The 16272-nt window shown below is 62.0% G+C and overlaps 2 protein-coding genes across 8 annotated transcripts in view; one reads left to right on the top strand and one right to left on the bottom strand.

Moving 5' to 3' along the window:
• Positions 1-14702, bottom strand: part of NOC2L (NOC2 like nucleolar associated transcriptional repressor) — a 16548-nt gene extending 1846 nt beyond the window's left edge. For 3 of the 5 annotated variants that reach the window (XM_063595235.1, XM_034951759.3, XM_034951760.3), the window contains exons 1-16: positions 13498-13597; positions 13212-13364; positions 11094-11268; positions 10889-11020; positions 10081-10201; positions 9910-10000; positions 7988-8066; positions 7766-7876; positions 7159-7272; positions 6396-6584; positions 5984-6123; positions 5119-5230; positions 2448-2561; positions 2089-2190; positions 354-497; positions 125-238 (exon numbers count right to left, since the gene is read on the bottom strand). In XM_063595235.1, the coding sequence (XP_063451305.1) occupies positions 125-238; positions 354-497; positions 2089-2190; positions 2448-2561; positions 5119-5230; positions 5984-6123; positions 6396-6584; positions 7159-7272; positions 7766-7876; positions 7988-8066; positions 9910-10000; positions 10081-10201; positions 10889-11020; positions 11094-11268; positions 13212-13364; positions 13498-13523 (1917 nt within the window). In that variant the 5' untranslated portion in view covers positions 13524-13597. Of the gene's footprint in view, positions 1-124; positions 239-353; positions 498-2088; positions 2191-2447; positions 2562-5118; positions 5231-5983; positions 6124-6395; positions 6585-7158; positions 7273-7765; positions 7877-7987; positions 8067-9909; positions 10001-10080; positions 10202-10888; positions 11021-11093; positions 11269-13211; positions 13420-13497; positions 13598-14618 lie in introns of those variants that run through there. The other 2 variants (XM_055099904.2, XM_055099899.2) reach the window with 2 other exon arrangements.
• The window catches only part of KLHL17 (kelch like family member 17), a 6005-nt gene continuing 4418 nt past the window's right edge, over positions 14686-16272 (top strand). For all 3 annotated transcript variants that reach the window (XM_034951762.3, XM_034951761.3, XM_055099916.1), the window contains exons 1-4: positions 14686-14940; positions 15433-15692; positions 15769-15890; positions 15991-16212. In XM_034951762.3, coding sequence (XP_034807653.1) covers positions 14834-14940; positions 15433-15692; positions 15769-15890; positions 15991-16212 — 711 coding nt within the window. In that variant the 5' untranslated portion in view covers positions 14686-14833. The remainder of the gene's footprint in view (positions 14941-15432; positions 15693-15768; positions 15891-15990; positions 16213-16272) is intronic.

Genomic DNA, 16272 nt, shown 5'->3' with positions numbered 1-16272 from the left:
CCGGGCACGGCCCTGGCCGCCTGGCACTGTTTCCAAACCCTCGCCCTGGTCTCAAGTCATAGTGCGCTAGATCTGAAACCCAGGAAGTCACACCACACCCCCAGGTCCCCTCGCCGAGCCGCACCCGCTCTTTGCCACTGATCTCCAGCTGGATCTCCCGGTCACGCAGCTTGCGCCAGTGGCTGTAGTACAAGGTCAGGGGTGTCCCCTCTTCCCGGGTCAGCTTCTCCCAGGCTTCCTGGGGGGTTGGGGGAGTTCAGGGTCATGCCTCACCCTGGGCAAACCCCCACATGTAGCTGGGGCTACACCCTGGCAGGTGCCCTCAGGTGGCACTACCTCCAGGGCCCACTAACCACTGCCTGCTGCTCAGAGACGCCGAAGGAAACCCTCTGGCGGCGGCTGCAGATGTATGCCGAGTTCTCCTGAACCTTCCCAAGCAGCTGCTGCACCTGCCGGCAGTAGTTGGCCACCTTGCACTCCCGGAGGAACGACTTCAGCTGCAGAAGGGAGGGGTCAGCCACTGAAGCCCAGGACCGCCCCATGTGCACAGCTGGCCCAGGTCCCCTGCAAAACCACGCGTGGTGGCCACGGGGATACCCCAGGAGGGGACATGGATCCCATCTCAGGGCTCAAGTGCATAGCTGTTGCAGCTGGAATGGCAGAGGCAGAATCAGCCCACCCTCTGGGCCAACCCTGCCCACTACTCACCTCTGGAAATAAAGTTTTATGCCAGGCGCGGTGGCTCACGCCTGTAATCCCAGCACTTTGGGAGGCTGAGGCAGGTGGATCACCTGAGGTCAGGAGTTCAAGACCAGCCTGGCCAACGTGGCAAAACCCCATCTCTACTAAAATACCAAAATTAGCTGGGTGTGGTGGTGGGCGCCTGTAAACCCAGCTCCTTGGGAGGCTGAGGCTGGAGAATCGCTTGAGCCCAGGAGATGGAGATTGCAGTAAGCCGAGATCGCACCATTGCACTCCAGCCTGAGCAACACAGCGAGACTCCATCTCAAACAATACTACTACTACTAATAAAATACAGTCTCGCTGACGTGCAGCTACACGTGTGCATTGCATGGTTCTGCAGTTGCCTGTGCAGCTGAACATCCGTAGGAAGCCACGTTTACCATTTGGCCCCTCACCAAAAACATTTTCTGACCCCTACCCCAGACCCCGACCCTGGGCCCTTGAGTCCAGAAGCAGAGATGCCCCAATGCCAGGTATCACCACCCAAGAGGACGTGGGAGGAACAGAGGCTGTGGCCCCTGCTGTGAGTGCCCCCTAAAAAGGGGGTCCCGGCTCTGTGCACGTGACACGTGTGTGGCCGTGTGTGACTAAGTACACACACATGCATACACCTCTATCTGGATAAGCCTCTGACCAGTTGTGGCTCGTGTGAGCAGACCCCTCCTCTCCACGCTGCACAGACCTATAGTCGGCACATCTGATTCCAGCCACCAGGGCCAGACAGCAGGGCCCCCACCCCTCCCACTTGGCACAGGCCTCCCTGAGGCTGGAAACATCAGGGCTGAGAGCCAACAGACCTCCCGTGGGGGCCCAGAAGGACCTTCTGAGGACAAAGAGAACCCCTTCCTCCACCCCACTCCTGCCTAAGGTGAGGCTGACGTGGGGTATTCAGCAGGGCAGGCCGGGCCTTCCTATGAGGCTGATGTGGGGTATTTGGCGGGGCAGGCCAGGCCTTCCTGCCACCTGAGAAGCCACTCCACCCACTCCCCACACCCGGGATGGCCTGGGGAAGTGTGCGATCAGCGTACCAGCCTGAGCCAGGGTCGGCATGCTCAGTCCCAACCCCGAAGCAAAGATTAGCCTTGTGGTTCCCACCTGGGGAGGAGGCTGTTGTGCTCCCAGGGTCCTCAGCCCACTGCCCAGGCCTGCCCCCAAACCTCCTGAATGGCTTAGAACCCCTCATCAGCCCCTCCAAGGGGGCCTCACAGGGGGCATTGCCAGTAGTCAGGTTCCACCCCAGTCCCAGGTACCCGGGACAAGGGCACCTCCTACCGGCCTGGGGCAGCCAAGCCCGTTATAAGACAGTCTGAGTCGGCCACGAGCCGGTGTGGGCAGGACACACACCTGCAGGACCACAGGCAGCACCAGCTCCGGGAAGCCGATGCAGTGTGCCTGGCTGTGCAGGTACTCCAGGGTGAGGTCATACAGCTGCTCCACCAGGCCGTCCTGAAGAGCAGGGGAGAGGGCCGAGTGCATTAGGGAGAGGCTGGGGCTGGGCACTCAGGCCCCTTCCCCTCAGGCTGTCAGGACAGCGCCATCTCCAGGGCACGGACTGCAAGGAAGGGGCCCCTGGGCCCCAGCCCTGGGAGACCATGAAGGTCCATGCTTGAACTTGGAGGATGCCAGCCCCCTCCCATCCACCTCAGCACCCCCAACCCCACCCTGGGAACTGCCCAGGCCCCTCCCCAGGAGGCCAGCCTCACCCGGTACGCCTTCTCCTGCAGGTTGACATTGGACAGCTTCAGAATCACGGAGAAGTTGATGGGCTTGGAGCTCATGCGCCCTGGCTTCCTGTTGAAGTCGACCTGCTGGAACATCTGCCCCAAGGGCCGTGTCAGGCTCTCTCGGCCCCGTGCCTGGTCACCCTGGCTTCACCCTGGCTGCACCCTGGTCCCCCTGGTCCCTTTGGCCCTGCACCTGGCTGGACCCTGGTCACCCTGGTCCTCAGGCTTCAGCACGAGGAGACCCAACCCGAGACAAGAGATAAGCAGCTAGACATGGTCCCAGCCCCATGGCCCCACACAGCCTGGTGTGTCCCCGAGTGGGGCTCTGATCAGTAGGGAAGGATCAGGAACACGGGCCCTCTCCCAAAATCCTGGGAAGCACTAAGGACCCACGTCTGGAGACCTAGAGGTCCCTGCCACACAGAGTACCAGGACAGCCCCCATTCCCGACAACATGGCACTGAGGCCCATCCTGGCCCTCAGTACAGCAACGCCACATGGGGCTCTGTCCCGAGCAACCAGAAGACGCAGCAGCAACAGCAAAGACAGCAAAGAGTGCCAGCCACAGGACGGGACAGATGGAGGTCACGGGAGGCCTGGGGGGCCCCTCCCACACCCTCCACAGAAGCCACAGGCTGTGCACCTCCATAGGACATGCCAGGAGGAGCAGAGGAGGAGTCAGCCCAGCCTCTCAGTCTTGTGACCCCTCCCCAAACACCAGGAGACCTCAGGCTGTGAATCAGAGAGATCCAGGGTACATGCTGGGGCACCAGAGGACAGAAGCAGGTTATGGGGGGCCCAAGGGTGGAGGCCCCAGCAAGACACCCCACTCAGCAGGGGTGGCTGCCAGACAGCTGAGCTCAGGTCCAGATGGGAAAGCGCCCTGGTACTGATGAAGCTCTGGGAGGACACTGCCCTTCTCTAGCCTGGGCCGAAGTATGGGCAGGCGACTGGCTTCCTGTCCAGGCACTGGGGAAGGGCAGGCACGGCCTACGGCTGAGGGCTTTGTTTTAGCTTTTAGGGTTTGCTTTTTCCGGAGAGGAGAGGCCTGCATCCCTGCGTGAGAGAGGCCTACAGGGTGCGGCTGCAGTGAACCAGGGCAGTGCACAAGTGAAGAAACAGACACTGCAAGAGAGTAAGAAAGCACGTAGCCAAGGAGATTGGACAAGGGAAACAGACACAAAGCATGCCTGCAGCTGGGCAGCAGAGCTGGAGGCCCACAGACACAGGGGCCAGGCCAAGGGCTGGGCAATCAGAGACCACTGCTGGCTGCCATGTGAGTGAACATGGCTTCCTAAAGATGTTCAGCATCCCTGCCTCAGTGGAAGGGGAATCAGAACGTGCCTGGGGCTTCCATACCTTCTGGACCCGGCAACCTGGGGACCCAGCCCCAAGGACAGCTGTGACACGACTCTGGGCCTTCATGAGGCTGAGAACTCATTAAACAGGGTGGAGATCGTGAATTCCTAAATTTTCAGCGGGATGGGGCCTAACCCACCCACTGAAAGTTGAGACTTCGGACTCCAACCTTTCCCTACCTGAGTGGCATGTGCATGTGCAAAGATGCATACACACAGGTACACACAGGCGCACACATGCACAGGCACACACGTAGATGCACGTACATGCACACAGGTGCACACACGCACAGGCACACACACGCACAGGCACACACAAGCAGACGTACATGCATGCACCCAAGTGTACAGGTACACGCACAGGTACACACGCACAGTACACACATGCAGATGCAAATGCATGCACACAAGTGCACACACACAGACGCATGTGTATGCACATAGGTGCACACAGGTACATAGATACACGCAGACACACATGCATGCACACAGATGCACACATGCAAAGGTTCATGCATGCACAGGTAGACACATGCTGACACAAATGCATGCACACAGGTACACACACGCACAGGTACACACATGCAGACACAGGTGCACACACAGGTACACACATGCATGTGCATGCATACAGGTACACAGGTACACACTGGTATACAAAGACACACATGCACAGGTGCACACACGCAAAGGTACACACAAAGGTACACACATGCATACACACAGGTGTACACACGCACAGATGCACACACCTGCAGGCACACAGGCATTCATAGATACACGTGCACACACACATACAGATGCACACATGAACTGATATGCACACACACACACACAGATTTGCAGACCCATGCACCCAGATGGTGCACACACACACATGCATGCATGCACAAACGCACCCACCCAGATGTACACACACCCCCCATACAAATGCATACACATGCACACAACTGTCAGGGCAGGGCCTTTCAGAGTATACAGTTCAGCAATCAGACTTGGGTTTTGGCCCATCTCGCCTCCTGCCGACTCCAGTCTTGGGCAAGCACCTACAGGGTCAGGTCCTGGCATCCTCAAGCACAGCCCTAGCAGCAGCTGTCTTCATCCCCAGTGGCCCCACGTTCTCCAACACTGCCCCCAGCACACGGAGGAGCAGTGTCCTCGTGACACCCGTGACAAGGAGGCGGCCAGGGCTCCGGGAGGTCGCCGGACAACTCAGCACAGACGTCTCGAGCAGCAGGTGCTCCCTACAGGAGCAGGCAGAGGTGCCACACGCCCACCACAGCCTCACTCACCTCCAGGATGAAAGGCAGCACCGGGATGAAGGCCCCCGAGCTCCCCGAGAGCAGCGTCAGGGCACGGATGCAGTGCATTCGCAGCGGGTAGAAGCGGGCAGTGGGGATGAGCCTGGGGGTGGGAAGGCCGAGTGACCAGAGGCCCCGGCTCTGGCAGCCCCTGCCCCTCCCCCTGCTGTCTTGGACCCCCTCCCCCACTCACCGACATCAGACCCCTAAAGCAGGACAAGGCACGTCTGAACCCCAGGGACCTGCACCCCTTGCCCAGCTATGGGGCTGCAGGTACCTTACCCAGCTTTCAGCTTTATTTCATTTTAACACGGTGGCAGGGGTCATCTGTTCCTGCCTGCTCTCCTCTCTGTTCCCGCCTTTCCTGCTTCTTCCCTTGGACTTCCCACCTCCCTTCCCAGCCTTGAGTTTCTAAGGCTCAGCCAGACAGATGCCCCCTCCTGGCCAAAGAGGCCACAGTACTGCTCCCACCTTTTCCTGCTGCAGCCCCTACCGTGCCTGGACCCTCCTAAGCGCTCACGCCCAAAGTGCAGTTGACTGCATCAGATGTGCTCCACGTAATGAGCCAAACTCACTGCAGACTGCACACAAGCCCCCAGAACACACACTGGGTGGCACCCGAGGCAGCCAAACCGCTGCTGGAGGAGCTCATGGCACAGGTGCCCACCAGCCCTAGCTCTCCAGAATCCAGAGCATCTCCCCGTAGCAGGTACGGGGACCCCAGCCCTTCCTCAGGGACGGCCAGGACACAGACTCAGGCCCCAAGGCCCCGAACGCCAGAGGCACCGACCACACGGTCCCAGCAAATTTGCTTCTCCTGACCCTCCCGCACAACCCTGCCCGCCCCACAACTCACTTGATACAGCCAATGATGACTTGGGCAAGGGGGTAGACCAAGGGCTGGAGGGCTTCGCTGGGGCCCGCAGTGCTCAGGACCCGGCACCACAGGAAGAGGCAGTGCACGTACTGCCAGTTGTACACAGACTGGTATGTTTCCTGGTCAGAGAGAACCACGTCAGCTACTGGCCAGGCTGACCAGTCAGGCTGATGCACGTTCCTCCTGGGCCGGCACAGGAATCGTTTCCTCATCTTGCACACGGGGTCTCAACCCATCCACCCTTCCCCCACCTGCAAGGACCGACTGCACCAGGGTGCTGGGCTGTCTCCAGACAGGGGCTTCGGGGAGGCTCCAGGCCCTGCCTTGGGTCGGGCACCTGGGCTGCCCCACCCCATGCCCAGCATGAGCCTGGAAGGGCCCCACCACACACCTTCTTGCGGGTGGTCATGGCGTTGCGCAGGTGTATGGCGAGCTGGCGGATGTAGAGGAAGGCGTGCTGGTAGGCCACACCTGGCTCCAGAGCCAGCAGCTCCGTCAGGGTCCGCTGCATGAAACTGATGAAGGGGAGGGCACCAGGCGAGGTGAACTTGCAGTTCCTCACATACGTGATGTACATTTGCTGCGGAGGGACCCGGGTCAGAGCCACCTGGGATCAGGGCCATGCACCTCCACCGCCCACTCCAGGGCCCCTGTGAACACCTGGGCCTTTCCCTCAGAGCTGGGCCTCGAGGAAGAGCCGTAGCCCCTTGCACAGCCCCCACCCCCATGTGCCCACCAGCCTCAGGCCTGGGAGAAGCTGGGGCAGAAGCTCCTGCTGCACACTGGGCCCCTCTGGGGGCTGAGGGTCCCCACATGCAGGCCACCCATGGCTTGGGGACGGGCAGTAGGACTGTACCCTGGCCATGGCCTCAGGTCCCAACACCCAGTGTCCTCCTCCAGCCAGAGAGGCCCTCCCCTGGGGAAGCTGTGTGAAGCAGGGTCCAGGTGGGGCCCTGAGAAGGCCGAGGGCTCTCTTCCCTGCCCACCACCCCCAGGTGCTCTGTGAGACATTCGTGATCCAAGGGCCCAGGTCTGCTCAGAGCTGCAGTGAGGGTCCAGTGAGGGGCACCAACCACAAAGGCAGCCTGCCCCGCCCTTAGGCCGAGATTTCCAATGCAGATGCTGAGGGACACAGACGCAGGGCCCACCACTACCTTGAGGACGGGGCCAAGGAAAGTGTCCTTCTTGTGCCGGCAGACTCTGCTGAGGACCAGGAAAGCCAGCACCCGCAGGGACTCCTCCCCAGTGCTCCATACGACCACCATTCTCTGCGGAAGGTCAGACGTCACTGGTGGCCCCCCAGCCTCCTCAGCAGGGATGCCCCAGGGCCAGCACAGCCCTCCCCAGCCAGGTGAAGGCTCCCATGGCCACCAGCTCTTCCCAAAGCACCTCGGGGGAGCTGTGAGTTAGGTGCTCAGTTACAGAAGTGAACAGAACAGGTGCGTTGCTCCTTGTGAGAAGAGGACCACAAAAGTTCACCACGTCAGACACGCCGACGTATGTGAGATCACACCGGGAAGAAGAGACCTCACCGTGGCTTTGCTCACGGACTGAGCCGCGCTGCCCGGGCAGGCGGGGGCTGCCTGAGACAGAAACCCCAGGTGGGGGTGGGGGCCAGGTGCTTCTGTGGCCTCTCTAGCCAAGCGGAGCCAGTGGAGCGTGGGCACCACCTGTGCCCTGGCCAGGAGTGGGATGTGGTGGGAGTAGCCGTGTGGCCCCCCGACCCCATGACAGACACAGGGAGGGGACTGGGCCACCCACCTTGAGCAGCATGCGGCACTGCTTGGGGAAGGTCAGGAAGCAGGGCACCAGCACGCTGATGTGCCGCAGCACGGCCGCCAACACCGTCGTCTCCGCCAGACAGGACACCAGCTGGGGGCAGGAGGGGACAGTGAAGCCCCAAACCCATGTATTCTGGGATACAAAAAAGGACCGACCACCGGATACAGCCAGGCCCCCGTGCCCTCCCCACCAGAACAGCACCTGTATGGCCGAGCCCAGGTAAGCCTTGATGTCCACACGGAGCTTCCCCCAGAGCGGGCTGCTGGACGGCTGCAGCATCCTGCAGAGAGACCACCCACCCCTGGCTGGGAGGCCCCACGGCTCGGACGCGAGGCTGCTCAGCATGTTGGCGCGTGCCCTGGCCAGCATAGCCTCTACGACTCTGCAGAGACCCCCCCGTCTCTCCACTCAAAAAAGCTCAGGGCCCCTTACGGCTGGACAGACACAGGGGCTTAGCAGGACCCTCTCAAGTGCATTAGCCCCTCCTTCAGTGGCCTTGAACTCCTGTCTGCCCTGCCCAGGGTTGGCCACCTCCCTAAGAGTCCCCGGAAGTCCCAGCCTCCAACTCCCTCTCTCAGACATAAACCTTTTCTAGGTCCCCTTGATCACATCCCCACCGTGAGACCACACAAGGTCCCTAAGCCCAGCAGCTGGTACTCGGCACCTCTGGGGTCGGCCAGGCACCACCAACTGCCGCAGACTGGTTTCCTTTGGCCCACATTTGCTGCACAAAGAAAAGAAAATCAGAGGGCAGGTGTGGAGACTCATGCCAGTACTCACTGCACTTTGGGAGGCCAAGGCAGGAGGATCAAACTCCTAGCCCAGGAGTTTGAGACCAGCCTGAACAACATAGTGAGACCCCGTCTCTACAAAAATATACAAAATATTATCCAGGCCTGGTGGCGGAGTCCCATTTACTTGGGAGGCTAAGGTGGGAGAATCACTTGAATCCAGAAGATACGTGTCGCAGTGAGCTATGATCACTGCATTCCAGCCTGGGCGACAGAGCAAGATCCTATCTCGTACAGAAAAAAAAAAACCAAAAACCAAACAAACAAAAAAAAACATTTACCAGAGCCCACGCAGTAGGCGCTCACTAAAATCTGCTGAAGCACGGGAAGGACAAAGGGCAGGGCCCCAGAAAGGCCCCCCGTCCTCGACCCTCCTCACACCTGTGCTGACACTGGCTGCTAGGCACCTGCAGCTGCCCACCCAGACCCAGGAGGCAGCTCTGCTCCCCACGGCCTGACTCCCTCCGGTACAGCTGCTGCCTCGACAGGGGTCCCTGACCTGGTGGCTCAGGCTGCAGTGCCTGCTGCCTCCCAATCGCTGCCTGTCCCTCCACCCCCATCTGCCAGCTTCCTTGTCCCCTTCGGACAGCACTGCCTCCATGTGGACATGGCACTGCTCTATCCGTCCAGCCCCGACCACTACCACCAGCAACAGTGCCCCTGTCTCCTGAGCCGCTGTCTCCTGCCCCTGAGGTGCTGATGGCGAGACCTCTCCTGTGGGTCTCCTTTCTTCCTTTGAAGGTGTCCTGGGGCAGTTCCAACTCTAGGCCTCCACTGCCTCAAGGTCACATGGCTGCACAGCCCCGGAACCCCAACGTGATCCATGCTCTACCAAATGCTTGGCTGTGCGTCCCTCTTCTCTGAAAACCTTCCATGGCCTCTGCCCAATCTTTCTCTAAGGGGGAAGTTGAGGCCCTCAGGTTCTCAGCATTGATGAGGCCCCTGTCTACAGACACACACAGCTCCAGGAAACAGGCCAGTCATAGTGCAGAGATCAAGGAGTATGGACAGGACTTACAAGTTCTTACAAAGGGAAAGAGAGCAAGAACCCTAACCTGGGAAAATCTGAGAGCAAAGGCAGCTGCACACGCCACACCTTCTGAGACTCTGAGCAGACAACTTCCCTTTTCAGGAAGGAAAGAAGGTGGGGCCGCTCCAACTGGCCCCAAGTACCCAGCCTCTCCCAACGGTCCCTCGTGCCTTCTCAGGGTTCCCAAGAAGAGGCTGGCTCTGTTGTCATGTCTCTGTCCTGGCCACAAGGCCTCTGGCTTCTCCTGTGTGTGGTCCCGACCCACCTTCCACCCCACCCCCCTTCACCCCCTCCCCTCTTACCTGCTGCTATCCTTTGCCACCTTTCCAAACAGCAGCTTCTGGAGACAGCCAATGAGGTCTCTGATGCAGAAGGTAACCAGAGCATTGAACACTACAACGAAAAGGCCTGGATGTACTCACAGGACAGAGAACGCAACAGACAGCTTGGATGCCAGGCTCCCCCAAGCTCACCAGCACTGTCCGTGACCTGGAATTTGTTGGCCTCAGCACTTTCCTGGTCCCCTCGGGTGGTGGCCACAGCTGCTCGGAACGCCTGTACCACTTCATGGAACAGCTTTGGAGTGAGGCGTTGCTGAAGGAGCAAGAGTACCAGGGGCGTCAGGGGAGCTGAGACTGCACTCGGCAGAGTGGAAACGGCGGCCCCAGAGAAAGGCACCCTCACCCTCACCCTCAGACATAGGGCAGAGGTTGAGGGGGAGGCACAGAGCTCCATACTGATAACAAAAATGGAAACAAAGTCTAGAATTATCTGGGAAGGGGAGGGAGTCTGGCTCAGGAGCCCCAGGGAAAGGACTGGGAGTTCCAGATCCTGGACTATGGCCACCTCCAGGTGGTATCTGGAGCTCTCCCTATCCTTGTCCCTGGAAAAAAACACTGTGAGAGGCTCAGAAGGACCCCAGCTCCACCAACCAACAAAGGCCAGTCCGTCCCACCCACAGTGGGGCTGACTTTGGGGAGTGGGGCGCCAACAGAGCCCCTGGAATCTACCCAAAAGTGAACACACAGTCCTGGGGCAACCAAGCAAGCAGGAGGAGCAACGTGTTGTCACTTGCGCTGAAGAAGGCTCCAAGCGTCCCCTGTGTGGAGAACAGCCCCTCCCACCAGCACAGCCTCAGGCGCCTCAGGTGCCTCAGGTGAGGCAAGGCCAGATTTCTGCCTGGGCACCCAGCTGCCCGCCCCTCGCTGCTGCTCACCTCAGGTGAGGCAAGGCCAGATCTCTGCCTGGGCACCCGGCTGCCCGCCCCTCGCTGCTGCTCACCTTTGCTGCCTGCTTCCATCTCTCAACCATGGCGACGGTCACAGGAACAGAATTCTTCTTCCCCTTCAGCCCTCTGGGGACTCTGTCCCCATCTTCCCCTTCCTCCGCTCCATCCTCCTCCTCACTGGCTTCCTGCACAGAAAGGCTGAGCTGAAGGAGAGTGTAGAGACAAGTGCCCCGCTTCTGGTTTGGCCCACGCCCTCACCTCCAGCACATCTGGCAGGGAGTGGAACGGCTCCTCTTCCTCCTCAGAGCTGTCCGAGTCGCTGAAGTTTAGCAGGCTCTGGTCATTCTCCTGCAGGAACTTGTAGAACTCGGGGTCTCTGTCCTTCAGCCGAGAGAGCTGGTCTTTGTGCTCAGAGGCACGGCCTTTACGCCGGCTGAGGAGGCAGAAGTCAGCGACCCCAGTGGGAAGTGGAAGTAGAGGGGGCGGGGAGTGGCCTACAGGGTCAGTCTACTCCCTTCACAAGGGTTACCAACTAGCAAGACAGGATTGCCAGGAGGTACGTTTTTGGCAGACCCACGTCTCCTAACCCAACAACCTCTACAACATACCCTCAAACACACTACACAGGCCCCCCAGCCGCGGTCTTCCCTGGACTTGCTGTGCCTGCGCCCTGCGCTACACAGGCCCCCCAGCCGCGGTCCTCCCTGGACTTGCTGTGCCTGCGCCCTGCGCTACACAGGCCCCCCAGCCGCGGTCCTCCCTGGACTTGCTGTACCTGCGCCCTGCGCTACACAGGCCCCCCAGCCGCGGTCTTCCCTGGACTTGCTGTGCCTGCGCCCTGCGCTACACAGGCCCCCCAGCCGCGGTCTTCCCTGGACTTGCTGTGCCTGCGCCCTGCGCTACACAGGCCCCCCCAGCCGCGGTCTTCCCTGGACTTGCTGTGCCTGCGCCCTGCGCTACACAGGCCCCCCAGCCGCGGTCTTCCCTGGACTTGCTGTGCCTGCGCCCTGCGCTACTTTTGCCTGATGGTGGCTTCACCCTTCCAGAGGCTCAGACTAAAGGCAAATCTCTGTCTCTAATACCCAGCACGCAACTTGTCATCAGATCTCATCAGCAACACCTTCAAAACCGTTAGTGCCTCCTCTCAAACCACCACATAGTTCAACTCTCAGTTACCCTAAAGGTCTCTCTGTTTCCACCGTTGCCACCTACAAGGCACTCCACCACTCAAACCCAGAAGTAACTCCCTGTTTTACAAGGCAATCTTATGACGGTCTACGGCACCTGGCTCTTCATCACCCTTCTGGGCTCATCTACCCCTATTCACCCCCTCACTCCTGCCATAGCCACGTTTACCTCTGTACTCTCCCCAAATGCTCCCACTGCAAGGCTTTTGCTGTCTTCTGCTGCCTGAAATCCCAAGACACGTTTCCCCTACTGTCTGTGTGGCCTCCTTGTTTGAGGTCTTTATTCAGACATCATCTTCTCAAACAGCCACCTCTGCTTTTTTTTTTTTTTTTTTTTTTCTCCTGAGGCGGAATCTCACTCTGTCGCCCAGGCTGGAGTGCAGTGGCGCAATCTCCACTCACCGCAACCTCCGCCTCCCGGGTTCAAGCGATTCTCCTGCCTCAGCATCCTGAGTAGCTGGGACGACAGGTGTGTGTCACCACGCCAAGCTAATTTTTGTATCTTTTGGTTTCTTTCTTTTTCTTTTTGAGATGGAGTCTCACTCTCTCACCCAGGCTGGAATGCAATGGTGCCATCTCGGCTCACTGCAACCTCCGCCTCCCAAGTTCAAGCGATTCTCCTGCCTCAGCCTCCCGAGTAGTTGGGATTACAGGTGCGCACCACGCCCGGCTAATTTTTATATTTTTAGTAGAGACATGATTTTTCCGTGTTGGTCAGGCTGGTCTCGAATTCCTGACCTCAGGTAATCTGCCCGCCTCGGCCTCCCAAAGTGCTGGCATTACAGGCGTGAGCCACCGAGCCCAGCCTCCGCTCCTTCTAACAGAGCGACTCGGCTCCCCTGCAACTCTCTCTTCGGCCCCTCTGTCCTTCCTTTCCCTCCCCAGCACTTATCTCTCTCCTACCGAACTGCAGGCGGTGATTTCACCCAAGAACGTGAGAGTGCTCCTAGATCGGGAAGAGATTTTTGCACAACTCACCAACATACGCTCCCTACCTAGGACAGAGTTTGGCACGGAACAGAAGCTCAGTAAACATCGGATGAAAGAGTAAGTTAAGCTGAAAGGACTGGGGGGTAGAGGTCGGCGATCCTTAGGCCTCGGCCCTGAGACCCCAGGCGAGGTCAGCAACCTTGTGGCGGGGTGGGACAGGACGAGCAAGGAGGTTCTGCTCACGCATGTCCCCACTAACCTGGCCGAGGGGCTCCCGCCCGGCTTATCCGGACTCCGGGCAGCCTCGCGTGCTTCCCGCGTCTCCGCTTCTGGAGAGTTTTCGGACTCGGATTCGGACTCGGAGTCAAAGCCCGAAGCTAGGAACTCGTCCACCGTCAGCTCCGCCAGGCGCCTGCGGGTCACGCAGGAGTCACAGCTGCTCGCACGCCCAGCTCGCCCCAGCCCCGCTGAGAGGAGCAAGAAAAGCCCCCTTGGATACAGAAACCCACCGGGAGGCCAAATCGGCCCTCGGACCCGCGGCTTACCTCTTGCGGCTCCCCGCAGCTGCCATGACACCAACCCGCAGCGTGCACCCCACTTCCGGCCCCAGAATGCCGCGCGGCTGCGCACTTCCGCCGCCCAGGCCCCGCCCCTTTCCCCGCCCCGCCGCGCCACGCCCAGTCGAGTGGCTCTACGGTTCTCCGACCGCAACGCCGGCGGCCTCAGGGCGGGAGGGCGCGTTCGCGTGCTCGGTGCGGGCAGCCCCGGTGGGGCCCAGATGCGCCTCCCGCTCGGCGCCCGGCTCCGTAGGACGCGGTGACGCCGGTGTCCGCCCCGGGGAAGACAGACCAGGAGTCCCGCCGCGCCCGCAGCCCACCCGGCGCTCCGAGGGCACGCGCCTGCGAGGACGCCAGACTGCGACGGCGGGGCCCCTATGCAAAGAGCTCCCACAAATCAACAATAAAAAGCAGAGAGTCCCGTGGAAAATGCGAGGGGCGGTGGGAACCGCACTGATGTCGCCAGCTCGACAAAAGACGGGCGACCCGAGGGCCAGGCTGGCTTCGCCTCCGATCCGCGGAGACCGGGCCAGCGCCACGAACACCACGCAGGGCGCTCCCCGTCCATGGCCCTCTGGGTGCCGACCGCGGCTCTTCCCGGGGACGCCGCACGGGACGAAGGCGGTGGGGAGGCCGGCGCCTTCCTTCCCGCTACCAGCCTGACACCCGGGCCCCCGGGCCTGGACAGCCAGACCCCGCGACAAGGGCGCCGCGGGGCGCAGGCACGGCTCCCCCAGCCCTGGCGCTGAAGGGGAGCGTGAGGCGAACACGGGCGGATTGGCCTCGGGGTCCCATTCGACTTCTTGGTGCCGCGGGGCCCCGGGGCTCCCCGGAGGAGAGCAAGTTAGGGGGTCGGGGGAGCGGGGATGGCTTCCGGGGGAGGAGGAGGGCGAGGCCCGGGGGGCTCCTCGTAGGAGGAAGAGGGCGAGGCTTAGGAGGGCTCTTCGGAGAAGCAGGAGGGCGAGGCCTGTGGGGGGCTTCCCGGGGAAGAAGGAAGGCGAGACCTAGGGGGGCTTCCCGGAGGAGGAGGAGGGCGAGGCCTGGTGGGGGGCTTCCCGGAGGAGGAGGATGGCGGGGTCTGGGGGTGCTTCTCGGAGGAGGAGGCGGACCTGGGGCGCAGCGCTGGAAGGATCCGCGTCCAACGTCTAGTCCCCGAAGCCTCTCGGGAGGCGGGGCGGGCGGCGCCGAGAAACAGCGGCTGCGGGCGGGAGCGGCGGGAGTGAGCGACACAGAGCGGGCCGCCACCGCCGAGCAGCCCTCCGGCAGTCTCCGCGTCCGTTAGCCCGAGGGTCCTCCGCGAATCGGCGGTGGGTCCGGCAGCCGAATGCAGCCCCGCAGCGAGCGCCCGGCCGGCAGGACGCAGAGCCCGGAGCACGGCAGCCCGGGGCCCGGGCCCGAGGCGCCGCCGCCGCCACCGCCGCAGCCGCCGGCGTGAGTGGGCGGGGGTCGGGGCGCGGGGGGCGGCCTCGGGACCTGCGCGGCCCCCGCCCTCGCGTCCGCTCGCAGAAGGGGTGGGGGCCGCCTCCGAGGGCCGGGGGAGGTCGGGACTCAGGTGCGGAGCGGGGTCGGCCCAGAGTAGGTACCCCACCCGCGCCCCGCGCGCCCAGGACGCGACTCCCGCTGCGGTCCCGAGAGGGCGGCTAGGGACGCGGAGGAGCTGAGCTCGTGGGGGCGCCGGGAAGCGGGGCCGGACGCGGGGCTCTGTTCGCGGCTCTGACTACGCCCCGGGGGAGCAGGGGCGCAGCGGAGGCCTGGACACGGCGCGCTCCGGGGCGGGGGTCCTTGGCGGAGATCAGGCGAGGGCTGCCGGCGCCCCCGTCGCACCAGGGGCTGGGTCCCCGCGGGCTGCCCGGGCCCCCCAGCGGCTCCAGGGCGGGCGGGCGGCTCCAGCGGGGCGAAGCCTGACCCGCCCGCCTCCTGCAGCCCCGAGGCAGAGCGCACGCGGCCCCGGCAGGCTCGGCCCGCAGCCCCCATGGAGGGAGCCGTGCAGCTGCTGAGCCGCGAGGGCCACAGCGTGGCCCACAACTCCAAGCGGCACTACCACGATGCCTTCGTGGCCATGAGCCGCATGCGCCAGCGCGGCCTCCTGTGCGACATCGTCCTGCACGTGGCTGCCAAGGAGATCCGTGCGCACAAAGTGGTGCTGGCCTCCTGCAGCCCGTACTTCCACGCCATGTTCACAAGCAAGTACCCGCCTGGGCGGCGCTGGGGGCTCCGTGGGTCCCTCGGGTCAGCCCGTGTAACCCGCTGTCCCCGCAGATGAGATGAGCGAGAGCCGCCAGACCCACGTGACGCTGCACGACATCGATCCTCAGGCCTTGGACCAGCTGGTGCAGTTTGCGTATACGGCTGAGATTGTGGTGGGCGAGGGCAACGTGCAGGTGAGGGCTCCCTCACCCGGATCCCGGTGAAGGCCTCGCACCCCGATCCCGCTGCCCCCCGACCCTGTGCCTCCCTCACCTGCCTCTCGGTGCCCCGTAGACTCTGCTCCCAGCCGCCAGTCTCCTGCAGCTGAATGGCGTCCGAGACGCTTGCTGCAAGTTTCTACTGAGTCAGCTCGACCCCTCCAACTGCTTGGGTATCCGGGGCTTTGCCGATGCGCACTCCTGCAGCGACCTGCTCAAGGCCGCCCACAGGTACGTGCTGCAGCACTTCGTGGACGTGGCCAAGACCGAGGAGTTTATGCTGCTGCCCCTGAAACAGGTAACAGCTGGCGGGCCCAGCCCTCGCCCCCCACCCCACCCCAGTCTTTGTCTTTGATTC

This window comes from Pan paniscus, chromosome 1 (genome assembly GCF_029289425.2).
Source record: "Pan paniscus chromosome 1, NHGRI_mPanPan1-v2.0_pri, whole genome shotgun sequence".
Taxonomy (NCBI): domain Eukaryota; kingdom Metazoa; phylum Chordata; class Mammalia; order Primates; family Hominidae; genus Pan; species Pan paniscus.
The sequence above is the reverse complement of the archived record's forward strand: the minus strand, read 5'-3'. Positions and strand labels throughout refer to the sequence as shown.